The sequence below is a fragment of the Diadema antillarum genome, unplaced genomic scaffold (assembly GCF_040938485.1).
Source record: "Diadema antillarum isolate AM-2024a unplaced genomic scaffold, OU_Dant_1.0 seq00000163_RagTag, whole genome shotgun sequence".
NCBI lineage: Eukaryota > Metazoa > Echinodermata > Echinoidea > Diadematoida > Diadematidae > Diadema > Diadema antillarum.
In genome coordinates this window covers 994765-1021497 of record NW_027271234.1, presented here as the reverse complement: position 1 = coordinate 1021497, position 26733 = coordinate 994765, and the positions used below count along the sequence as shown (strand labels likewise).

General features: G+C 36.8%; 1 protein-coding gene across 1 annotated transcript; it reads left to right on the top strand.

Moving 5' to 3' along the window:
• The first annotated feature begins 2245 nt into the window (after positions 1 to 2245).
• On the top strand, positions 2246 to 26240 carry LOC139728084 (cholesterol 24-hydroxylase-like). The gene is made up of 13 exons (XM_071639047.1): positions 2246 to 2592; positions 7212 to 7292; positions 9461 to 9542; positions 12952 to 13112; positions 14531 to 14669; positions 15288 to 15401; positions 16023 to 16257; positions 17423 to 17495; positions 18769 to 18853; positions 19808 to 19918; positions 23333 to 23421; positions 24113 to 24185; positions 25686 to 26240. The coding sequence occupies exons 1-13, from the start codon at positions 2453 to 2455 to the stop codon at positions 25824 to 25826; spliced, it is 1524 nt and encodes a 507-aa protein (XP_071495148.1). The 5' UTR covers positions 2246 to 2452; the 3' UTR covers positions 25827 to 26240.
• Positions 26241 to 26733: the final 493 nt, after the last annotated feature.

The window sequence follows — 26733 nt, the reverse complement described above, 5'->3', positions numbered from 1 at the left end:
AAAAAAAAAAACCGATTCGAAGGCTATACAACATTTTTTTTCTTCATTTATTTCATGTCAAAGGATCCCTTTACCGCTAATTTGCATAAATAGTTGCGCTTATCGCTACGTGAGAACATGTGGAATTTTGTAAATTCCTCAACTGTCTTAGCTGAGGTCTGATTTCCATTAAAACTCTTTCCAATTCATTCTTTTTGTCAGATCTTACCCGTTTTTGTGCAATGAAGCCGACTTCAACACGGTTTATTTGGAGTTGCAAATTGAGCCGTTCTCTGTGCAATTGTTGGTTGTCTTCTCCTCAGAATTTAAGTGTCTTTGTGTTAAGAAGAGAAAGCCTACAATCTCGCGGTACCGGGGATACTGTGATAATGGGTACTCAGTATACATGTATATACCGCCTACTCGTACAATAGGACGATTGTCTGAGTTGAGATTTGGATGCCAAAGAATAAATTACATGGAGAATGAAGAATATATGGCAAGTTAAGAGTGCAACGATATCGCAGAGGGGATGACTGCTACGACAGCTGCAAGCCAGCAACTATATTTGTATATTCTAACGCAGTTTCTCTTCTCCCAGACCTCCCACCCCACAAAAAAATCTTCGTATTTTCTTATTGTGATCAAAATCTATTCCACTGAAATTATGATAATGCATACTAGATCACCATCGAAACTCTAAAAGCTATACACCCGAGCTTAGGACAAAGAGGATGAGCTTTGATAATTCAAACCGCTACATTTCTCGTATTAATTGTTGCTGTTTTCGCTGTATAATCTTCACAGAGTTTCAGCTGTATGTAAAGTTTATTTTCATTATGACGTATAATACAATGATGACGAGTTTCATTAGGTCAGGAACAAGAGTGAAAAACAAAACAGAAACAGTTCACTGAACTTCACAAATGTTAAGTAAGAACGATACCATTCACCAATCAGAAATGCATTTCTGACAAAACTGTTCGACATTTATCTACAAAGTTCATTACGCAATCGAGTTATTTATGGAGATAAAATAATAAAGAGTGCCGACCACTACCCATCATTTCGTACTACTTCAATATAAATATTGCATAATGAAAGCAATTCGTAAATACATTATGTTGATTTTAATCTAGAAAAAATCGAGAAAAACAGAACAATATGGTATAACAAAGTATCGGAGTAATTATTCTCAACTTAGGAAAGAGATTACATTGTGTCTTACATGATGGGTTTATTCTATTTCTGTGATCTCTCATCTATTTCGCTAGATCTGACTTCGAGATTGGGAGTACAGCTGCATGAGCGTTCATTTCTTCCAATCGCAATTTCGATAATACTGCCAAGCTGAATAAAAGAACTATGTCAGTGAAGATTATTTGACACTAAACTTTCGACATTCCGCAAGACGCAATGTTTTACTGCTGCAATTTTGGATATAACGAGACCTGGTGTTTTTGCATGTAATGTTACTATAATATTTTACCGTTCCATGGCTGATAGGGCCTATGTGTTATCGTGTATACGCTGGTATGGCAATGCAAATTTACAACGTTGCCCATCTCTTTGCGTTTCATCGAAAGAAGGAGCGTCCTTCCTGGTGAGTATCCCATCTATATGCGGTTATTTTTTGACCTCTGCTTCCTCTTGTGAAGTGTCACTGATTGTTTATAGCGTTTGTTCACAATTGAATTGCACTTGCTAAACCATAGGCCTATCTGCCGCTATTTCAATTGGAATCTAAGAATCCAATAGTTTTGAATGTTCCTGCGGTGTTTGTTTGTTTGTTTGTTTGTTTTGTTTGTTCGTTGTTTTTTCCCTTTATCCTTCAATGCGAGGCCGAGGGAAGGGAGAGGGAAGAGAGGGGCGTGGCTAGAACCAGGAGCCTCGGACTCCATCAAAGGGGTTAGAGAATAGAACCTCTTTTGACTTCTTTCTCTTATCTCTGTTGGTCTCCTTGAGCAACATGCGCCGTGGAGTGAAAGGGGAATGAAGGACATTTTTACGAAAAGAGTGTCACGCGCGGACGTATACGGACTGCCCGGCGGCTAGCCTGTCTGCTGCTGATTGTAGGATTCAACATTCAAAGCATGGGGCCACTGTTATACATGTAGCTATATGATCAAAACTAACACATGGATCGATCGATCACGGGAATGAAGCAAGGAAAGGCCGCGTTGCGGTCTGCTTTTCCTGTTTGCTCCATGCTGCCGTCTGCTTGAGCTGGGATTCAACATTCACGCACATGTACGTACAAGGACCAGTCGCGGAAATGAGGCAGATATAACGCGGTCTCCTTTTGGTTGCCGGTGACACAGAACTCATACACAGCTGTGGCCGGTGACATTATTTTGTACTCTGACAGACCTGTCGGTGGTTTACGCTGACCGCTCGAGTGTTATATTATAACATAAAGGGACAGACACTTTTCCGATTGAGAAAGAGAGGGAAGAAGTTGATCACCGTGGCCATGGGGGGAGTCTTGACTCTGCTCTGGTATGCCGTGCTTCTCTTGATAGCTCTGGCCACATCATCCGTCTTGGTTTATGCCGCTATCCTACACTGGCAACACAGGAAATATGCTCACATTCCGTCGGCTCCAAGACCAAGGTACGTATCCGTTCATTAATTTTTGTTGCCCAACGCAGAGCTAAAAGCGTGGAAAAGAAAACGAGAAGATGACACATTTATCTATCAAGAAATTAATCGGAAATGATTTCCCCATACATCCAATCATTGCCATTGTCTGTGGCTCTGCTCCTGATTGTCCTCATCCCAAATATTCTTTATACTTCGTTTTAGAGGAGCGCATTAAATTATAATTGATATTGCACATAGGTGATATATAACTTGTACCAGCTGTTATCAACAAAGGTGTGGTATTTTGCATGTAATGTCAACCAATCCAGTAAAATGAGTCATGAATAATAAAGTTTATGTTATTATAGAATACTATCTGTTGTTTACAAACAAACTGTACCATTTTCTAAAGTTTGTGATCCTTCTATAACAATATAGTGGAGCGGCATAGCTTGAAAAATTAGAGGAATTGTGCATTTTATGATAAAAGCACCAAATTTCGCACACATGTTGACAATGACATTAAAAATAAATTCAGATATTGGGCCATCCTAAATAGCGCCCTCAACGGCCGTGGTAGCCATTTTTCAAAATGGCCGCCATAAATGCCATTTTTCGTAAAAATTTACAAATTTCTGAAGAGAAAATCAATAAGATTTTGCAAACGAGTAGGAAGTAACATTCAAAATCAATCTAGACATTCTGCCACCGCAAATTGCGCCCTCAACGGCCATGGCAGCCATTTTTCAAAATGGCCGCCATAAAAGCCAGTTTTTGCAAAAAATCAAAAATTTCAGAAGGGAAAATCAGTAGGTCAAGATTTTGCAAACGAGTAGGAAATAACATTCGAAATAAATACAGATATTGGGCCATCGTAAATAGCGCCCTCAACGCCATAGCAGCCATTTTTTTCAAAATGGCCGCCATGAATGCCATTTTTTGTAAAAATTTACTACTTTCAGAAGGGAAAATCAATAAGATTTTGCAAACGTTTCGGAAATAGCATTCAAAATAAAGTCAGATATTGGGCCATCGCAAACTGCGCCCTCAACGGCCATGGCAGGGATTTTTCAAAATGGCCGCCATAGATGCCAGTTTTCGTAAAATTTTACAAATTTCAGAAGGGAAAATCAATGAGTCTTTGCAAACGAGTGGGAAATAACATTCGAAATAAATTCAGATATTGGGCCATCGCAAATTGCACCCTCAATGCCAATGGCGGCCATGTTTAAAATTGGCTGAATTTATTAATTCCAGAAGGAAAAGTCAATCAAAAAGATCTTCCACTCAATTTAAAAATTTCGTTTGAAATATATGTTGCGCCTATATATTACATTATTGTAAATAGCGCCCTCAATGGCAATTGCAGACATTTTTCAAAATGGCCACAATGGATTCCATTATCTATTTATTTCCTGATTTCACAAAACGAAAAGTCAATAGATTTTGCACACAATTTGAAAATCATGTTTGAAATAAATATTCATGTTAGATTATTAGGCCCTATAATACTGCCCTCAACTGCCAAGGCCGCCATATTCCAAAATGGCTGCCATTGTCATAATTATTTTGTTTTCAAAAATGGTAATTTCAGAAAGAAAAGTCAACAAATTTGTACATAAATTGAAAAATAATGGTTAAAATCAAAAAATATATTTAGATTGCATTAACTCTAGAAATTGTTTCTTCGCAAATTTTCAAGAAAAAAATGCTAATAAAGGTAATTGCAACCATTTTCCAAAATGGCTGTCATAGATGCCATTTTTCTTTTATGAAGATGTCCTTACACCGGAAGAAGACAATTTTTTTTTTTGCGCAAGTTGACAATTATATACAGAGAAGTTTAGACATTGAGCCATCATAAGCTGTATTCTCAATGGCTATTTCAGCTATTTGTCAAAATAGCTACAATACACTCTTCTTTTTGTTTTGTCTTGAAAATTTGCTTAACTTCAGAAGGAGAAGAGAGTAAAATACTCACAGAGACATTATATAATCTGGAATATGGTGTCAAAGAAATAATTTGAGGAACAACTAAAATAAACCAGGCAAATGTTTAGCGATTATATATCACCAATGATGAATGCATATTTCAGGTGGCAGACATGAAAAATTTCCGAAAAATAAACGGAAATATGGTGCAAAAGAAATCATTTGAGGAACAACTAAAATAAACCAGGCAAATGTTTAGCGATTATATATCACCAATGATGAATGCATATTTCAGGTGGCAGACATGAAAAATTTCCGAAAAAGAGTAATATGAATATCCAGGGATAATAGCGCCATGTATTAAATTTGACAGTAACACCATATCATTGAATATATGGGACGATATGAAGTGTATCTATTCTAAAATGTAACTTCCTAAATATTTTTAAGACAGATACGAAAAAAAATGGCCTTTCATTTTACGAAAAAGGTGAATTTACTTGCTATGCTTCCATAAAAACACATACCTTTGATATCCATACTGTTAGCCGTCACACGCGAAATACTGCAATTAGAACTAAGCTGAAAACATGAATTTAGAACTAACCCATCAATGAAACTTTAAAAAAAAAATTAATTTCTTTGAACACCAGATTGCATCAGATGTAATGGCTGTTTAGCAGTGTTCTACTGCTTTCTCCTTCTGGAATGAGCAAATAGAAAAAAAAAAGGAGTGTGTGGAAGCCATTGTGACAAAGAGCTGTCATAGCCGTTGGGGACGATGTTTAAATGGTGGCTCAATATCTTCATTTCAAATTCAAATTCAAATTCAAACTTAAATTTATTTGAATGTCTTTTGTCAATTTGCACAAGAAATTGTATTGTCTTCTTCTGGCATTATCATATTTTCAGAAATAAATAGCATCTATAGTAGCCATTTGGAAAATGGCTGCCATGGTCGTTGATGATGTCATTTGTAATGACCTCATATATTATTTTCTTTTGAATATGATTTTCAACATATGTACAAATTTCACTGATTTTCTCTCTGAGATTAGCAAATCTTTCCACACAAAAAAGAAAAAAGAAAAAAGAAGCAGACATCCATGGCGGTCAGCATGGCCCTTGAGGACGTCTTCTAAGAAGACGTTATACTTAAATTCATTTTTGAGCATAATTTTCAACTTGTTCGCAAAGTCTTATTGACTTTTCCTTCTGACATCAGCAAATTTTTGGGAAAAAAAGGGGGGTGGCATCCATGGCAGCTGTTTTGAAACTTGGCTGCTATGGCTGTTGGGGGTGCACTTTTGGATGGCCTATTATCAAATTCAGTTTGAATGTAATTTCCCACCTTTGTAGTAATTCTAATTGACGTCTGCAACACTTTACTAAAAAAAAAAAGACATTCATGGTGGCCATTTTGAAAAATGGCTGCAATGGCCTTTGATGACGCAATTTGCAATGGCCCAATAAGTTAACTTTTGAATGTAATTTCCCACCTGTTTGCAAAATCTCGTTGGCTTTCCCTTCTGATTTTAATAAGTCTTTTCATAGCATTTATGGCGGCCATTTTGAAAAATGGCTGTGATGACCGATGAGAGTGCACTTTCCGATGGCCCAATATCGAGATTTATTTTAAATGTCATTTCCCATCTATGACCAAAATTTCATTGACTTTTCCTTTTGAAATTAGCATTTTTTTAAATGAAAAAGTGGCACTTATGGTGCCCATTTAACAACTACAACAACAACAAAACATGGCTGCCATAGCCATTGAGAGCGCAATTTTCAATTGCCCAATGTGTTTATTTATTTTGGATGCAATTTCCCGCTTGTCTGTAAAAAAGAAAAAAAAAATGGCATTCCCTTCTGAATTTTGCATTTTTTAAACAAAAAATGGCATTTTGGCGGCCATTTTGAAAAAAATGGATACCATGGCAGTTGAGGGCGCAATTTCTGATGGCCCAATATCTAGATTTATTTTGAATGTAATTAACAATTATGGGCAAAGAAATTTGCAAAATCAAAATTTGCAAAAGAAGTGGCACATTAGACAGCCATTTTGAAAAATGGCTGTCATGGACGTTGAGGGCGCAATTAACAATTACAAAATATTTCAACTCCTTTTGAATGTAATTTCCCACTTGTTTGCAAAATCTTACTGGCTTTCCCTTTTGAAGTGAGCAAATATTTTGAAAAAAAAATGACATTTGTGGCGGCCATTTTGAAAAATGGCTGCCATGGCCGTTGAGGGCGCTATATCCGATGACCCGATATCTAGATCTATTTTGAATGTAATTTCACATTTGTAACCAAAATCTTATTGACTTTTTTTCTCCTAAAATTAGCAAATTTTACGAAAACATGGCATTTACGGCAGCCATTTTGAAATGGACGTTGAGGGCGCTATTTACGATGGCCCAATATCTAAATTTAATCTGAACGTGATTTTCAACCTGTGTACGAAATTTGGTGCTTTTATCACAAAATGCACAATTGTTCGGCTATGCCGCTCCACTAATATGATGATGGAATCAGAAAGGAAAAAGATTGTTAATGATTGATATCATATCTCTCACTGACAGAATGAATTCGGCTCAAGGCCAGAGCATTTTTTTTTTCTTCATTTAATCACTGAAGTCTCTGCATGATTAGCACACAAATCTAATTCTTTTTCTAGTGTTCTGATAACCCTCTACTGATCAAATTTCCAAAAGCTTCTTCTTGGGTCATCTCCCTATTGCATTGGAATTCACGAGAAAGAGGCAGCTACCATTTGCAAGTCTGCTGTCTGAATGGTAAGTTCTTTTCTTCTTGGCTTCCATCACTGGATTTAAACTGTAATAAGTTTAAGATATCACTGTTTAAACAAACTTTAGGCTAGCCCATATAACAAATTTTTCTCCTCAGTGTGTTATATAGAAATTATATATTTTTTCAACTTTATTTATCGATCTGTTCAGATATCAAATGAAACATTTCAAACCTTATAGCTGCACTGAAACCATGTTTGCACACTTGTTTTATAGGGAATCACTGTGGCTAATGTACAAGTAAGTGCTAGCTGGGTGTCAAAGGTAACTTTTTACTATAAGACAAACACAATGGGGTGTGTAGGCATGACAAGGTGCTATCACACCAATTGGAGTGTAGAGAAACCAAGCGTAAAGTGCTACCTGTTATGATCTCTAGTGGCCTGTTTATTTGTCCAGTACTAAGCTGTACTTATGGTGTAAAACCTACCTTGATTAAAAAAAAGCTCTATTGACTGAATTCTGTCAACCATGCTGAGTAAAAAATTGGAACATTCTTGCAAATTGAGCACACTGGTTTTTACAAGTAAATACACAGACAGTAGTGACAAAGGGATCTCCTTTTATCAGGTCACTATACATAGACATATAGGATATGAAGGGACATTCTCAACTCATCTTTCTGAATAGATATCTTTTAAATGAAATTACTGCAAAAGAAGAATGTTGGTATTGAGCAACGTATAGATTATTTCGTAATAGTAAGGAATGAAAGTAACAATTACATGCTCTACCATAGCTATAATGATCTGTTATTAAATGCATTTTAAAGGAATAATAATTCTACACTGTATGCTTTCCATAATGGCACTTGGAAAACATTCCCATTTAATATCTATCCCTGTGTGAAAGGCCTGTGAAGGTTTTGTGTGATTAGAGAAAAATGCTGAAAAAATGGAAGATTTAAAGGGATGGTATATTGGTTGAGGTGAGGATTTGAACAGCTTAACGTTTTGAGAGATATTTAGAAATCACTCTGTGAAATTTTAAAGAGAATACAATCGGGGAAGTGAACATTTATTTGATGAAAATCGGTTTTGAAATGACCAAGATATAAAAAAACAACGTAAAACAGAGAGATCCTAATAAAAGCTGTGACCTCTCCCATTTTGTTAGGGTCATTTCTTTTTTTTTTTTGATATCTCAGCCATGTCAAGACTAATTGTCATCTGTTGAGAATGAGAAGGGCGTTAAGTTGTCTTGAACACTATGGGTTTAGTGGCAACTTAACGCCCTTATCATTCTCAACAGACGAATTGTGAATTCATTTGAGAATTACATGTTCTTTCATATCTTTAAGAGGTTTCTCATTTTCTCACAAACACACACACACACACACACACACACACACACACACAAGTTGGAAACCTGCAGACCTGTCTAAACCAAAACTGTACTATCCCTGTTATGTCTTGCTAGTTATATAATTTGTCAAGTTTAATTAAGCGTAGGGGTTTCCAAAAAGTACACTATTTTACAAATTAGGGACAACTTTGTATAATCATACAAATGTGACCCGCTACAACAAAAGGATCCTAAAGTCGCTGACGGGTGAGCCAAGCATGGCCCAGAAAAATGCTACTTTCAGGCCTTTCCTTTGATCTTTTAGCTTCGAAATTTCGGCAGATGATAGCAGATACATTAGACTACAAAATTATGTAAAAACAGAAATCCGAACGTTTTGACAAATTTTGGTGATCTGACTTCAAACTCAATTTTCTTGGCTCACCCGTCAGCGACTTTAGGATCCTTTTGTTGTAGCGGGTCACAAATTGTTTTGTAATAGCCAGGATACATCAATGATTTTTTTTTTGTAGGCAGGAGTTATGATTTGGCCGGCCATCTTTTCAAGCTATAGATGCTTATAATGGCAGCCCTCTTCATGATTGCTTCTTAATTATAATTGTTGTTGTAATCCTGCTGCATAGACATGCATGTTACTGTATATTATATCATTAATTTCCTTTATATCGTTATTTATGCAAGTCAAACGACTCTGTTTTGAATTTACTTTGTATATTTTCCACATGTTCATGATTGTGTGCCTTATGTATATTGATTTGCTGATTGATTTATTGATTTGCAGAAAATAAAGTACCCCTGGTATCTATTCCTCTTGTAACATTTTGGCTTTTCATTTCCATCTCATCCAGGCACAAACAATTTGGTCTAGTCTTCTGCTTCCACATCTTGCACTGGACTGTTGTAATCTCACTGGATTCTAAGACTGTAAAGGTAAGCCTACTGACCATTAATGGTTTATCATACATATTGTGACTTAGGTATACCTAGCAACCATTTGTGGTTTAAAATGTGTACATGTAAATGTGAGACTGACACCCACTAGTGGTGTACTTGTAAAGGTTACACCATCAGCTATCATTTGTGGTTTTAGATTAACACACATGATAAGGGGAGAGTAGGCCTAATCACCGTTGATGGTTTTTGTATACAAAGGAGATACTTGCAACCCTTGATGCTTTGATGTACAAAGGAGAAAATAACAACAATTGGTGCTTTGACATCCAACTTTTAGGAGAAACAAACGACAATAGGTGCTTTGACAGAGGCCTACAGAGGAGAGACTAGCAACAATATGTGGTGTGACATATAATATAAAAGGAGAGACTAACGGTCATCATTGGTTTGACATACAAAGGAAATTGAAACCAACAACCAATGGTGGTTTGACATACAAGGGAAAGACTAACAGTCATTGGTTGTTTGACATTCAAAGGGAATTAAGACTATAGCATCCATTAGTGGTTTGACATTCAAAGGAAAAACTAACAACCTTTCATGGTTCGACATTTACAAATAGGCCTAACGAGGGACTAACAACCATTAGAAAGTTGATATACTCAGTAGGTGAGCTTTTGCAGAAGGTTGTTTGACCCATCAGAAGTGTTGTATGATCATAGGTTTGAACTGAAAGCCAATATAGTAATATTTTTTTTTTGGACAAAACACTATCAGTCGGATCATATACGGTAGTCCTATAGTCCTAAATAACTTCTTGGGCTTGTGGAGAATGGTGTGTTCTAATGTTTATCTTCAAATGAATTAGCAACTATAACTGGGTTTGATTATGCATGAAGTCATGATATTCCTTAAAATCAAAAGCAAATTGGACTATATCATACAGCTAGGGCGTAGTTTGATGCCTACGTGCTGACATGCATGTTTGCTATGTAAACTAAGACACCTGTTCTTACTGTGTTTGTATGTTATGAACATGAGCTCATGGACACATTTATACAGGAATTGTGTTGACCACGAAGCCAAGGTTAGAGAAGACATGGCAAATTTCATGCAGCCCTTGTTTGTTTGTTTGTTTGTCCATTTTCCATCTGAGAAGATGGCTGGATAGCCCATATTCTTCCATGGGGTCCAATTGGATGTGAGGTGGGACCACTTCACTGGGTTAAACACCCTGCTCTTTGCGATGAATGAATGAAGCGGGATCTTTTACGTGCATGAGTTGTTGCTCTCTCATACATGGGACCTCCATTTTATGTCCTATCCTGGACAGAGTGTTTTGCCTCTTGCTAGAGGGGACAATATGTGACAGTGCACCTCAAAACGAACATAAAGTCGCACACCCTGATTTTGCGTGAGGACTGAAAATAAGTGAAATGGGTCAACCAAGCTGAACTTGACTTTTCATATTTTCTGAAAGAGCGGGTCTTCTTTTACATTATGCTAAAATTTGGTATCATAAAACGGGCAGGAAAGTGTGTTTTTTTAGCAGTTTATCTCGAACATTTTTGGTAGAATAGTGTGATTAGGTGTGTCTTTAGAATCCCTTTTCCATTTCTGAAAAAACCTTGTCCACACTCTTCACTTTCAACTCTAATAACTTTTGAAAGGATAGTGCTACTGCTTTGAAAGTTGGCATTAATTATGGACAGAATGTGTTAATGAGGCATGTTTAATTTCAGTTTAAGCTAATAATCCCTTCATTGTTGTTACTCTGGTGGTTTACTTCCTGTTTTTTGTCCCATTCATGGCACAGCCAGCACGGTTTGGTAAAGATTAAGCGCTTGAATAGACACTGTACTTCAGAGCCTCTTTTCTCAGTTCACGCTTTTCCTGAGTTTGTGCTTTCTTTCCAACATTTAGATAGGTTAGGAGAGTCCATTTGATTTGAGTTATACATCATTTTAAAGCTTAAAGTCTGCTCTTTCAGAATATGGTCTTAACTAAAAAGTCATGTCTGGCGACTTTTTGTTTGTTTTGAGGTGCAGGGTCACATATGCTTACACACAACATTGTTCAGTCCAGACTCGGGTTCGAACCCGGGCCGCGTGATCGTGAGGCAGACGCGCTACCGACTGAGCCAACTCACCGCCCAACTCACTGAGCCAACTCACCTTAATGGCTAGTGTGTTAATCATTAACTTATCTTGAGCTCCTGAAGGACCCTCGTGCAGATATGGCAAGTTCAAGTAGCACATTAAACATTCAGTGAACCGACAAAGAAAGCTAGTATTGAATCATGAAAGTACACATCGTATGACCAGGAGACATCGTGTCCTTACATCCTGTACAGTACCTATAGAGGCCTTCAGTGCTTTCATTTTTACCTTCAATATTTCATGCCAATTTCCTTCCATCAGCTAACTTGTAGTTAAGTGTGGGTTCATATTTCTCTTTGGAGACAAGGATAATTGTTTGTTCATTATTGGAGGTTAAAAAAAAAGAATATGTATTGGTAGGTAAGTACAAATACATGCTATCATACAAGCAGCCATTATGTGGAAAAAAAAAACTTTATAGCTATCCCAAAGTAGATGTGCATTAGCTATGTAATGTGTAGGAAATTTTACCTCATATCCAGTCAAGCTGAAAACTAATCAGGGTCTTGTTCATTGCTAAGTGGTGTTTTTTTTTTTCCTCCTTTGAAAAGCAGCTGACATAGTGTAAATGGTCAGACCTGCTAGTGATAGAATTGGATGATTTTAAAATTCAGCATTATTGTTTATCATTATCTACACTGTGAGACTCTACCCTTCACTTAATGTAGATATTGAATCATTGCATATCAATGCTGTATTTATGTAAACATATGGCATGGAATTTACCCTATTATATCTCAGGACTGTCAAGTATGGCATACAATGTAAGAATGAGGCATTGCAAGGGAGCATAGAGGCTGATTCGTGGGGGGGGGGGGGTGGGGGTGGATGGGGATGGGTGAGGTTCTCCCATTTAGATTATATGGGGAACACTTACATTTTCACTACATGGTGAAATAATGCAATCACATTTAGTTTTAAAGTACCTTATAATTAGCCTACTCAAAGACTTATTTTGTCATAAATGGAATTCAGTTATCTGATGATTAACTGCATGACCAAAGAATTGAATTACTATTGAGTCTCCACCATTGAGTATCCACCATCTAAAATGGGAGCCCTGCTGAAGGACAAAAACTTGTTTATTGACTTTTCCCGGCCATTCTATTGGTATTCATTGTTACATCTGTAAGACATTTTTTTTTCCTTTCAAATGTGAGATTACCAGAGACCAGCATCACAAAGTAATGGTGATGGTGATTCTTGTTATCATTTGTTGTTGTTAGCACCTGATATTCACAGTCAATCACTGATCATAGTCATTTTTTGATCGTATTGCATGCCAGGAGGTTATGACCAACAGCAAGAATCTCAAACCGATTGAGGATTACAGGAGCTTCCACTCTCTGTTTGGTGTCCGATTTGTGGGGTGGAGTCTGGTCAATGAGATAAACCATGCCAAATGGAGGGAAAGGAGGTCACTGTTCAATCCTGCTTTTCACCGCAAGTAAGTATGCAGATATAATCAGAACATATCTTGCAATTTGCCCATGATGTACATATACCGGGTGTCCCAAAAAAAGCGGAACGGTGGATTTTCAGTACCTTGCGTTCTAAAAGTGATATGTTTTTTGACATCATTAGAAAGAGCATCTTCCGCAAAAGACCATGATACCAAAATCATTAAATTTGGTTCAGTACTATTTATTCTATGCCAATTTCTGTAAATGCAGTCATTTTCATTTTTTTGCGACTTATGACATGATAATTTGGATGCGACACACGTTCCATACGGCGAATTGTATAAGCTCGTTGATCCATGTCAACAAAAGATAACGCTTTCATATTGGGCGCGCGCACACACAGACACAGACACACACACACACACACCGCTTTTTCCTGGCCAGTGCCCAATGTGAAAGCTGCTGTATCTTTTGTTGACATGGATCACCGAGCTTACACAATATTCACCGTATGGATCGCGTGTCGCACTCAAATCATTATCTCATAAGTCGCAAAAATCCGTCGAAATTTGAAAATGACTGCATTTTCAGAAATTGGCGTAGAATAAAAAGTACTGAACCAATTTTAATGATTTTGGTATCATTGTCTTCTGCGGAAGATGCTCTTTCTAATGATGTCAAAAAATATATCACTTTTAGAACGCAAAGTACTGAAAATCCACCGTTCCGCTTTTTTTGGGACACCCGGTATATTGGCTTTGTAGGAGCCACTGTGGGCCGCAGGTAGAAAACAAAAACAAAAACAACAGAAAAAAAAGCAAAGACAAAACAAAAGCAAAGACAAAACAGAAGCAAAAAAAAAAACCAAACAACACAACACAAAAAACAGTTGCAAAGTGCAAGATTAGGGGGTTTAGTAATTTCTCTTAATTGCTATTAAGCCCTTTCAAGATATGTGTAGGCCTACCAATGAGTGAAGCAGGCATTCCAGTGTGTGTGTGTGTGTGTGCCATTTACTGAACAACGCACAGTAATTGTTAAAAAAGATGGTTGTCATGACCTTGCTTTTCGATACCTCCTGATGATATCACACTGAAAGTGTTGAAAATTTCATGATATGAAAATTCTGTACCCACTTTGCGCTCTGAGTCTGCCAACTACAGGTTAAATAAAGGATTTAGGTGTGGCTGGTATCAGTATGTACCACGGAGGGAGTTCTTGTGGCTAGGATGGAGCGATATCCAACAAACATTGAAGGGTTAACGGGAGAACTTTGAATTAAATCCTTCAATTGTTATCCCTATAGGAAGTAGAGTGCCAAGTCCTGAAGAATTGGTACATATAACAGATTGATGAGTCATGGTACATTTGACTAATCTTGTTGCCAAAAGTTTTGAATCCTTTTGATAGTCCCTATAATGTCCTGCATCTTTTTAAATGTGTTCCTTTATTTGAATGGTAGGTACGTTATGGGCTTCATGGATACTTTCAATAGGAGTGCAGACCAGATGATCGCTCACTTGGACAAGTTAGCTGATGGCAAGACAGATGTGGCCATGTTGGAGAAATTCAACAGCATCACTCTGGATGTAATTGGAAAGGTCGGGTATATTACGCCTTTCATACCTGTATCAGTGCAGTGGGCATGTTCCCAACTGTTAGGCAACCATGCCTTGAAATGCAATGTCTGTTTGTTTGTTTGTTTGTTTGTTTGTTTTTTCTCATGCATTGTCCGCCAGATTATTAGGATATAGTCAGAGTATGGAATATTTACTGTTAGCATGCCAGTGTATAGCAGAGTACCAGAGAATGCCTTATATTAAACCAGCTTATGTTCTTCTTGTTTCACTTCACAGCTACCAGCATGTGATATTATCACCCCCAAACTCCTGATTTTTGCCTTTATCTGTCAAAAAATATGGGAAATGAATGACAACTAGAATTTTTCTGTATGTGCTGTCATTGGTAGGAGTAGAATTATCACAATAATGTGGTTGTTTATTTACAAGCTCGTGCTGCACAGGGGAATTGTGATACAAACTGGGATTTCAATACTAAGGTCAAATAACAACACAACATGCTTGGTTATGAGCAACTGGTGTAGTGTAATAATCTGAACTGACATCTAACTGAGGGGGAAATCTTATTATGAATGATATAGAAAAATGATTGTCAAGAAGTTGTTGAAGTGATTTCATCTTTGTTGTTTCTTGATTCAGCTTGGTTTTGGTCTTGACTTGAACATCATTGAGGACCCACAATCCCCATTTCCTGTGGCCGCCACAACCTGTCTCAAAGGTCTTCAAAAATCCTTAGTGATGCCATGGTATCCAGTAAGCACTTATCACTTTTTGTTTGCTGGCATGAAATCAATTGTTTGATGTTTTAGTATGCCAGTTTATACCATAGGCTTTTGTGTGGAATCAACTGGTAAATCTGCCAGTTAATTGCATCTAGTACATTCAGAGAGGTATGAATTTGCCAGTAGTTCATTCCATTTGTTTCAACTGGAATTGACTAGTATATTTTAGAGTATGCCACCCGTATGTAGTTTGTTTCAACTGGAAACAACTTATGAAACTGCCACTTGTGTCTTGTATAAAATTGCCCAGTTTATTTCTTTTGTTTCAACCGACATTGACTGGTATATTTCAGAATACTAGTATGGCGTTTTCAACTGTTTTTTTTTCTTTGCTTGGCTACATGTGTTTTTACCCTCAAACAAATTCATCTGTGATTACTTAATAATTATGATAAGAGTTATAGCGCCCTTTCCGCTGGATAAAAAATGCATTCAGAGGTCATGCCTGGGTTGGTCAGTATCAGCATCAAAATTATGTACAAACTACCCAGGCAGTGATCTTTGTAAAAGTGCACTCTTGATGTAAATTAGTGTCGATGCTGTCAAGAGTTTAAGCAAACACCATGGAATTTCCCTTCATTCCCGCCAACAGTATTTGCCTACGGCTGAAGCCCGCAAACTTCGAAAGGAAATCCGCGGTGCCGTCCACTTCCTGCGCCAAATGGCCAAAGACTGCGTCCTCAGTCGGCTTGAATCAAGAGCCCGTGGAGACAAGCAACCAAAGGATGTTCTGACTTTCATCCTGGATGCCAGCAAGGAGCTGGAAGGAAGCCAGAACTTTGGGCTGAATGAGATGATTGATGAGTTTTTACTCTTCTTCATTGCAGGTATGGCAATTTGGCATTGCAAGTACGACAGGATTACTGCAAAACGAGGAATGTTCATGTGCATTTTAATTTCGTGAATTTTGTGAGAGCCAAGATTCGCAAAAGTTCTTGTCTACACTGTACGCATTGAATGTTAGAGGCAACTCGCAAAAATGTCATGCTGCGAAGAAGGCCATCGAGTCCAATTTGCGAAAATTTCGTGCCATGAAAATATTGTGTTTTACAGTATGACATTCCAAGGTGTAGATTTTTTTTGACATGAGATCAAACAAGAAAATCCTATCCTTAACATAAAATTTTTTGTGATGTTGCAGTAACCTAGAAATGATTAATTTAAGGTTGGAAAGTGTTGTGGCAGCAGATGCCAATGAGAGAATATTTAAAATTGGTGACATTACAAATGTATTTGTCACCAAAGACACTTTGTACTGTACACTTTCCTTATAATTCTGTTTTCTTTTTTCTTCTCCTTTTTTTTTTGGGGGGGGGGGTCTGGTTGTGATTAAACATCCATTGGTATGTCCATCTGATTCCACTGTATTGATTAAGGTCAACTCAAACATAGATTTGTTTTATTATTCTTTAAATCCCTCCATTCTTACAACTTCAACATGTGGTGGAATTGCACTTTGAAACTTCAATTGAAAAACTAAACTATGAGGGCATTTCACCATGCAACGTCTGTGGGTTTGAGCCCATGCATTGTCAAATCATAGACTCCAGACAGTGGCGGATCCAGAGGGGGGCGCACCGGGCATGTGCTCCCTCTTTATTAATTTTTTTGTTAAAACAAAGGAAGTAAAAAAAAAACAATGGGGGGGGGGCTCTTGCACCTCCCTTTAATTTTGTAAAGGCGCCTCCCCTTTATGGATATCCTGGATCTGCCCCTGCAAGAAAACATTTTTTTTAAAAAACATGTGTATGTGTGTGGGGGTGGGGGAGGGGGGAGGGGGGGGGGGAGAGTTCATCTTCATTATTGTTCCTTGTGGGGTAAAGAGGCAAAGAAGCGCACCCTTCAAAAATCAATGTATGTTTGTATTTTGGTTCTATTTTTTTTTTTTTTTTTGTAAGTTGGCAAAACACTATGGGGCTGTACATAATTTAGATTGAAGAACAAGGCTTTTGGTAATCATGTTTGAAATTTGTTTGATGTCACACTTGGCAGGGCAAGAGACAACTGGCAACCACCTCGCTTTCGCACTGCAACAAATATGTAGATACCCTGATGTCCTAAAAAAGTGAGTGGAAACTGTTGTAGAATATTGGTCACATTCTAATTATCTCTTTCCTTGTGATTTTGTCACATTCACATTATCACTCCTCTGTCAAAACTGCTATTAGAGCATCTGCTATATAGTGTGTAGCACGTGGGTACTTGTTCTCATTTTATTATATTTGAGAAGAATCTTCTGTACCCCCCGAGTATTAATAGTCATTCTTTTTTGTTTGTTTTTTAGTTTGGTCTTTAGTTGTACCCATGCTCCTCATCCTGTTCTTCACACTAGGCTTTTGTTGGGACCAACACTCAACAAGCTTTGCTTTTTAAGTAGGTTCCATCGTATTTCTCTATAGCATTCTTTTACTTTGACTGAAAATGACACATCGGCCGCCATGTACTATGTTTGTATTTCTTATATATATATCCAAGCTGGACAATCTGTATTATTATATTTTGTTATTTTTTATGTATTTGCCATCGAGAAATATGAAAATAAAATTGAAATTGAAATTGAATTTTTTTTTACAGTTTTGATCATTTTGGCAACACCGATTTACTTGGTAGTGATATTTGAACTGTTCTTAAAAAGTGAGTGGAAAATGTTGTGAGATTTTGGGGTATTCTAATTATCTCCCTTTTTAATGATATTTCTCACTTTTTATCATGAAGCAATGCAGTTTGGCTTAGAGTTGATATGTAATTGAATTGTTCACCACCTGCCACCTGTATAATTTCCTCCGCCAAGGGAGGAGGTTATGTTTTCGTTACCGTTGGTTTGTTTGTTTGTATATATGTGTTCGTTAGTTTAGAATGACACAAGTAACAAACGATTAACTTTTGGTAGTGATCCGAGAATTTTGGGGGAATTTATGAAGGATTTTTGATATTTTGGCAGGTAGGGTCAATGAACTTGGGAGTTCAGGCTGCGCGTATTTGAGGTTAGCATGTGCGTGCTAAAATGCACGCTCTAGTTTCTGCTAGGGCGAGGCGCGCCATGCAGCTGAGGGTTTATGACATAACAAAGGCTTCTATATTGGGAAATCGGGCGGCTTGTAGCACACAATGCTAAATAAGTACGTATGGGTGGAAATCACTGATATCTCTGTGGAGGAACACGATCAGTGGTGGAAATGAGCTGCATGCTTGGCGGAGGTCTGCGCTCTCAGAGTACTTCTCTAGTTTTATTCATGTATTCAATTTTTGTCAGTGACTTCCTGTTTTTTGAGATGAATGAGGAAGGTTGGAGATTTCAATATATCTATGCGTTCACAGAGAATGTTTTCATTTTGCAGAGTCCTGGCTGAAATTGAGGAAGTACTTGGAAACAAGCCGGACGTAGACTTCCAAGACCTTCCCAAATTAGAATACCTCATGCTTGTAAGTAGCATTCTAGCAGTATAGTCCTCAACACTAGTTTGCCATCAGACAACAGTATTCAAAGATGTTTAACACTCTCGGTGGGCTCATGATTGGAAGCAAGATTTTATGACCACATTGAAATTCCCCGCTTTGCCACAAATGTCTTTATGTGCAACCAGTAACAAACACAATACATTTAATTTTCATCTACAAAGTAGTTCACACACAAGAACATCATAATCATAATTTCAATCTTTTACTTCCTGGTGGCCATAAATCTGGCAAAGGCTGGTGTCAGCTGTTGTTACATGTACTGCAATGGTATTAACAGTCGGTTTCAAAAGGTAGTTTAGACCTCATTTATTTCACCAAAGTCTTTTGTATGTTTTAAGTATTCATGAACAAGAATACCTCAATGCCAGACACATTCTCCAGTAAGTACAGATTTTATGAGTGATTAAACTACAAGCTCAAGCAGAGCTTGTAGTTTAATCACTCATAAAATTTAGCAGTCCCTCCATTTCCAACAACTTTGTTTTGGAGTTTACCATAAGGATATAGCATTTATTTGTATCTCTGTTAACAATTCCCTATTTCTTTATTACATGTCATTATGGTAATTACATTGTTGTACTGATTTTGTGTCATTATATGTATACTCAAATATTTCACTGTATCTGTAATTTGTTGGAGGTGAAAAAAAAACAACTTGAACTTTAGATGATGTTGCTGCTGGGCTGGGGTGTTCACGGTTGCACAGTCAAGTGTGTATGAATACATAAATATAAGGGCTGGACAGTATACAGTAGCTATGGATGGCCCAGTGGTCTGGGACCAGTGCTGCCGGGCCACTAAAAATTGATGTCTTGTTCCAAAAAGGCTCTCTGGTTCCAAAAAGGCTCTCTCTACTATTCAAATCAAATACTGTCAATCAGATTTTCACAGATGTTCTCACCCTGCTGCTTATACTAGGTGTTAAAGGAGACCATGCGACAATATCCATCAGTGTCTGGTGCCTCCAGAATCACCGCTGCTGAGCTGGAGAGTGGGGGATACAGAATACCAAAGGGAACAAATATAAGGGTCAGTCATTTTAGTCTGTAGAGTGCATTGAAATTCAATTCAATTCAATTCAATTCAATTCAATTCAATTCAATTTATTTCACATCTTTCAAAAAAACCACAATGATAGACATACATGTATGTATAAAATGTACAGAACAGAACACAGAAATATACACAAAACAAAGCATAAGCAGTACAAGGACAGTTACAATGAAGTATAAACGCAGTAAAAACAGTAAGATCTGCAGCAGATGTGTGGGAATGACAAAAGGCCATTGGCCTGTCAAAGGTCAAACCCTTGATCGACTGCATCTTACAAGTTTGCATTTTAAAAATTGTGTTTAAATCACAGAACATAGATGGAGCCAAAAAGAAAGACAGTAGAGAACATGGCAAGAATAAGATAGAAGCAATGACAAGATTTACATGTACTAAACTCAAAAGACAAATACAAACAAGCTAATGAGCTACAACAACAATAACAAACAATATATGAACAAACAACAGGCAATCAATAAAACTTAAAGATACCTCATAATATATTGCACATTATTTTTTCTGTAATAAATAAAGTTTATACTTCCTTTTAAAATCACTTAAAGTGGAACACTGTTTAAACTTATCTAACATATCATTCCAAAGTACAGGACCTTTACAAGAAATCACTGTTCTTGAGAATTTATATCTATAAAAAGGAATATACATTTTATGGGAATTTCTAGTAACATACATATTCACATCAAAATTATAAATGAAATAATCATTAAAAGCATAAGGTAATAACTCTTTGGTGAAGGAATACATAAAAGAAGCAATCTGAAATTCATTAATACTATAAATATCCAATAATTGCAACTTTAGAAATAACTCTTTAGTGTGTGCCAAATAATGTGTTTTACTTATTGTACGTATTGCACGTTTTTGGAGTTTAAAAAGTTTCTGCGTTAAATACGTTGCACAATTACCCCTTACAATATTACAATATGATAAATGTGATAAAATCATACTATTATATATATTCACTAAAATTTTCAAAGGCAATATATGCTTCAAATTATGTAGTACTCCAATTACTCTTGATATTTCAAAAGAAATATGATTAATATGATCTTTCCAACTTAAGCATTCATCAATAATAACACCCAAAAATTTAATACTTTTAACTCTCTCAATCTCAACAATATTAATCATAATATTGATTGAATTCGCATCAACATTTACATTCCGAGATTTAAAAATCATATAATTTGTCTTTGTATAATTAATCTGTAATTTGTTGGCTAAAAACCATGATTGCACTTTTTGCATTTCAGTATTGATAAGCTCATTAATCATTACGACATCTTTTCCAGGTAAAAACAGGCTGGTGTCATCAGCAAATAAAATTACAAATAAAATACACACTTAATAAGTGTGAAATGTGCTGTATAAAAACTAGCTATTATTATTATTATTATCATTATCATTATGATGATCATTATTATTATTATTATTATTATTATTATTATTATTATTATCATCATCATCATCATTATTATCAGTATTATCATTATTGTACACCTGTCATTGACCTTTAAACAAACTACTAGTAGTATACTAATAGCTGTACAAATTGAATACATACTTTGTAGTATTTTCCAACTGGTAGTTGACCAACTAACCCTGTATATAAGCCCTTGAACTACCCATGATTCTCTTTCTGGAATATCACTGAACCATCCTTATGTATATTGGGTCGCGGTTTGTGGAGTTGTGGTGCCTTGTTTCGTTTAAAAGCAAATTCACCTCAGATCAAAAAGCACACCAAAACTCAAGCTCCATGGTTGAAAAAGAGCACTGCACTAATCTCTTTACATGCCATATACTATTGCCAAGTGTGCAAGCAAAGGGTATAATCCCACTATAACAGGCTTTCAAGTGGCCCTACTTTTCCTACTTTTTCCTACTTTTTTACTGCTGTCCCTACTTTTCCTACTTTTTTGCTCAAAATCCTACTTTTTCCTACTTTTTCCTACTTTTTCCTACTTTTTTGGTGAAAAACCCCGCAAAAAAAAGTGTGCAAGGCTACTTGAATAATTTATATTCAGAAATGATGAGCAGACTCTAGTTGCAGATTCTTACTGGTGGGGAGAGCCTCTTCAGCATGAAAGAGGGATAACACACACCAATCCACCACAAGACTGCTGCCAGCCTCAGCTTTTGCTCCTGTGCAGATGTGATTGATCCCACTGATATTGCAGCCTAGGACTTGGAGCAGTGCTCAACCAGCTCTCATCATCGCTCAAAATTACCAGGCTCTCCCAGGAGCAAAAGTGAGGCTGAGGCAGCAGGGTTGTGAGTACAAATTAAGTACAGTCAAACCTGCCTTAGCGGCCACCTCTCTATAGCGGCCACCTGTCTATAGCGGCCACTGAAAAATCCCCCGGAGAGAAAAGCCATGTTAAAGACCCTGTGTATAGCGGCCACCTGTCTAACGCGGCCAGCGGCCACAAATTTTGTTTCCCGCGGTAGATTTTAACCTGTCTATAGCGGCCAAAAACCCGATGGAGCCGTAGCCGAGCCAATAATTCAACGTGTTTTTCTGCTTTTTAGCCGTGCCAGTCATTCCTGGGCAACGTTCAGTGATCGCCACCGTTGTATTCATCACTCATTCAGTCATAATAATGCACTAGTGTTAAGCTTTCTTTATGACTGTGCACATGCTACATGTATACTGTGCAACAATTTCATAAACACCGGCATTGTGTTATGTATGATACACACGTGTGCATACGTACACACATACATGTACATATAAGTTTTTATAGATGTATACAATGATGATACATGTACATGTAGGCAATGCACACAAAGTTGGATTACCTGTCTATAGCGGCCACCTGTCTACAACGGCCACTTTCTACGTATCCCTTGGGTGGCCGCTATAGACAGGTTTGACTGTACATGTAACATCAAGAGTTCTGGTGAGTATCGACGAAAACTACTCCAAAAAGCCTACACATGTCCTGACTTATTCCTACTTTTTTTCTTTAATGCCCTACTTTTTCCCTCTTATGTCCCTACTTTTTCTTACTTTTTTAGAGATTTTGTTCCTACTTTATTCCTACTTTTTTACATTATCCCGCTTGAAAGCCTGCCACTACCATGATACAGTCAAATCTGTCTATAGAGGCCAACTCAAGTATAGGAAAAGAGTGGCCATTGTAGACAGGGTCCATAACATGTTTTTTCAGGGGTGGGGGATCAGTGGCCATACACAGCAGGTGGCCACCAAGGCAGCTTTTACTGCAGTCTTATTTTCAGATTAGTGACAATGATTGCAGTATAGCTGCAGTGGCTTAACAAGGAAGAATTGCATGGCCACTATGTTTTGTAACCTTCAGGGATCCTTTTTTTTTTTCTCTCCTTCATTTCATATCATGCACCATTTAGTTTAACCATTTTGTCATGGGGACGATGGATCGTTACTATGACAATCCTGAGGAGTTCAGACCTGAGAGGTTCAAATCTACAGACGGAGAGTGAGTGCTAACTTTCTTGAACTTTTTTTTTTGCAGATGGCCTTTGAATTTGTGCCATGGCATACAATTGTAGATGAATTTTTGGTGAGACAGAATTTGCTTGTCACCAAAGTTAACTGAGAACAGAAGTTAAACTAATTCTTTCTTTCCTTTTGCTGGCAGAGAGCTAATGTGAAAATGATTTTCCATGAAAAAAAATGCTCAGATATAACTGTGATGTCATACACTGTCTAGCCCCTCTTTCGTGAAACATTTAGATCTGTATGAGAGGTCTTAATATAACATTAGTTTGACTGTAAGAATTTTTACCCTCTAAATAAGATGGTCATAACAAGGACAAATTAACAATTTTACAACCAAAAATACTTTATGTTTTATTCAATCAACTCTTTGTGTGCATTTTCAGTGTTTGTAAGCTTTGTATAGTCCTTAATCATGTCCTGGTAAATAGATTGATTTCCTTGTAAGAACTGTTTCTGTATGTGTGTTTTAGTACTGTATGAGAGAATGTGTGAGCATGTGTACTGTTTTTTCCATCTACTCAAAACTTCTTTTATCCCTATCAGAGTTAGAGAACCTGTATACAATCCAGGAATGATAAATTCACTAAAGTATGATTTCTCCATTTATTTTGTATTATCTACAAACATTATGATTCTGATGAAGTATTTTTCTAAATCTGTGTTCTTAGGTCTCGTTATATGTATGCTTACATGCCCTTCAGTCTGGGCCAGAGGAACTGCATTGGACAGAACGTGGCGATGGTAAGATACAATTTGAGTCGTAATGCTAGTAGTTTGTGTACACATCTTTGACAAATACTCAGTAAGCCACCCCCAACATCATTAACCTGTACACACAGTCAGGGCTTGCCAAGCAATTTGATCAGCTATTTGTCGACATTCCCCAAAACTTTGCCACAACGTAAGTCATGGAGCAATGTTATAGTCCCACAAAAGAAGACCATCGTAATTCAGTAGTAATTTAAAAAAAAAAAGTATATGTAGTGTTAGCTGATGAACTTATTGTGGTAATGTATAATATCTATTCACTTAAAATGTGTTATGAAGGGATTGAAATGGTAGATCTAGACCACCACAGGGAGAAATGTTTGACATGGATGGTGGCCAAGAAAACAAAATGAATGTAACCTGTCACCTTGGCGAACCAATAGAGTCAAGTAACACTGACTTCCTGGTTTTGATGTCTATTAAGGTTCTTTACACATGTAATTCTGCAGTGCTGTCTGATATATCACAATTTATTTCAGATCATCCTTAATGTACAGCATTGATATGAAAGCTGTCCACTAGATGGGCATAGTTTTAAGAAAACTGGTTCAAAAATTATTTAGATGTAGACAAGTACTAGTATGCTTGCCACTGTTGTATCAGTTATACTGCCAGTCAACCATGAGGGCATTGTCCCCTTTGTGTACTAGCATTATACTCACACCATTGATCCAACGTTAATGCTCTATATTGAATAAAGTCCAGCACTCAAACGGGAAGGATCATTTATGGAAACCAAGCAATTTCAGCAAAATATTCTCAGGCTCTGAAATCAAGGCAGGATTAAGTGAATTAAGATATTACACTTTCATCTTTTTTGGAACTATTTCAGCCCAATGGTAATGTTTTGCTTTTTTCTTGGGCTTTATTGTCTGTGAATTCATCACAGTAATGTGATGGGTTACAAAATGATAGAAGTTGAACAAAGACACTGTTCATAAAAAGCTTGCACAGTACTTTGTTTTTGTGTTACAGCATTTGATAAACATATAAAAATGTTCAAATTCCTGAATACATTTCTTTAAAATGGTAAATTTGTTTCTGATAATTTATATATATTCTCTGTTGTTGAAATCCAAGTTTCTTACGAAAATGTTTTTTTTGTTTTGTTTAGGCAGGAAATGTGTAGCCTGTATTTTTCTCTTTTTATCCCTTTTTTTCTTCTTTCGGAAAAAAATCACACAAAAAGATGATAAGAGTTCAACAGTAAAAAAGAATGTATGGCTGACTGTAGACTCACACTGATAACTCGTTTTTCCTTTTCGTTTGTTTCATTTGTAAATGTGAAAGAAAATGCTGCTGAATGAATATGAGCTGGAGAGAATCTGAAAATAAACTTAGCATCAGTTCTTGAATACTAAGGAATCTGTGCAAAGTTCTTGATTATATTCAACTTTTCAAGTTGTTATGAGCATTGGAATTAAAAAAAAAAGTTTGTAAACAATTTGTTTATGTGATTTTATTACTATTCAGATTGAGAGTCGTGTGATTCTTGCCAAGCTGCTGAGGCATTTCACGTTTGAACTGGTTCCGGGGCAAAGGTTCGTCATGAAGCATGAACTGACAAACAAACCTATAGACGGCTGTCGGACGTACATCACCCTACGAAATTGAGTGATGGCATTGTGTCACCTTCGAAATGTCAGGTGCCAACTGTGTTTCCATCCATATCATGTAATCAATTGTACTAATCAAGATTCAATGTGGAGTGTCCTGCTACGAGATTGTTTGAAGTACGGTTCATTTTGTAAGGAAACAAGGGAAAGATCACAGAATTCCACATATTTACATGCTGTGATGAATTGATATCTAAAGTAACAAAACAGTTTTCATTTAATTTAGCATGTAGATTTAGGTATTTTAGGTACAAACTTTCGCTGATCACCAAAGATTATGTGCAGAAGGACTTATCTGCTGTATCTGACTCTGTATTTTGGGGCATTTGGCATTTGCCATCAAGGCAAAATGGTTAATTTTTACTTGTTGATTGATATCATGTCTCTAAATATGAGAATACATGTAATGCATTTTGGAAGCATTGCAAAATGTGCAATGTGCATATTTGTGTTTGTTTGTTTGTTTTTTTCATTAATAGTAATTTGACAATCTAAGTCATTTAACATGCAGCTGAGATTAAGTCCAGAAGGCATTGCACTCACAGCAAAATGCATGCATTTCTCTTCGGGTCACATATCCAGGCCATTGTGATTTTTAACTACTGTAAATATTGTGTAATAATGATACAAGGAGGAATGCTTCTTTAAACCAGTAGAATACTCCTGAAAAACAAAAACAAAAGACAAAATCTCCCATGTAACTCTGTATTTATTTCCAGTCATGTGTTTATTCATCTCATACAGATGATCTATGTAGAAACAACACATTCCTGGTGGTAGTACCAAAATGTTGTGGAACCTTTTTAGTGGTCATTCAATTGAAAAATCGTCATCACTTGCAAAGTTTTACTAGTCTGGCATGAGAGCCCATTCAGCTTGTGGCATTCTGACACACACACACACAC

Bases quoted from the DNA above. Each gene is read 5' to 3' on its own strand.
- LOC139728084 (XM_071639047.1), top strand. From the start codon at position 2,453: ATGGGGGGAGTCTTGACTCTGCTCTGGTATGCCGTGCTTCTCTTGATA. The intron at 2,593-7,211 runs GTACGTATCCGT...AATTTCCAAAAG, and splicing joins CCGTCGGCTCCAAGACCAAG to CTTCTTCTTGGGTCATCTCC. The intron at 16,258-17,422 runs GTATGGCAATTT...CACACTTGGCAG, and splicing joins TTTACTCTTCTTCATTGCAG to GGCAAGAGACAACTGGCAAC.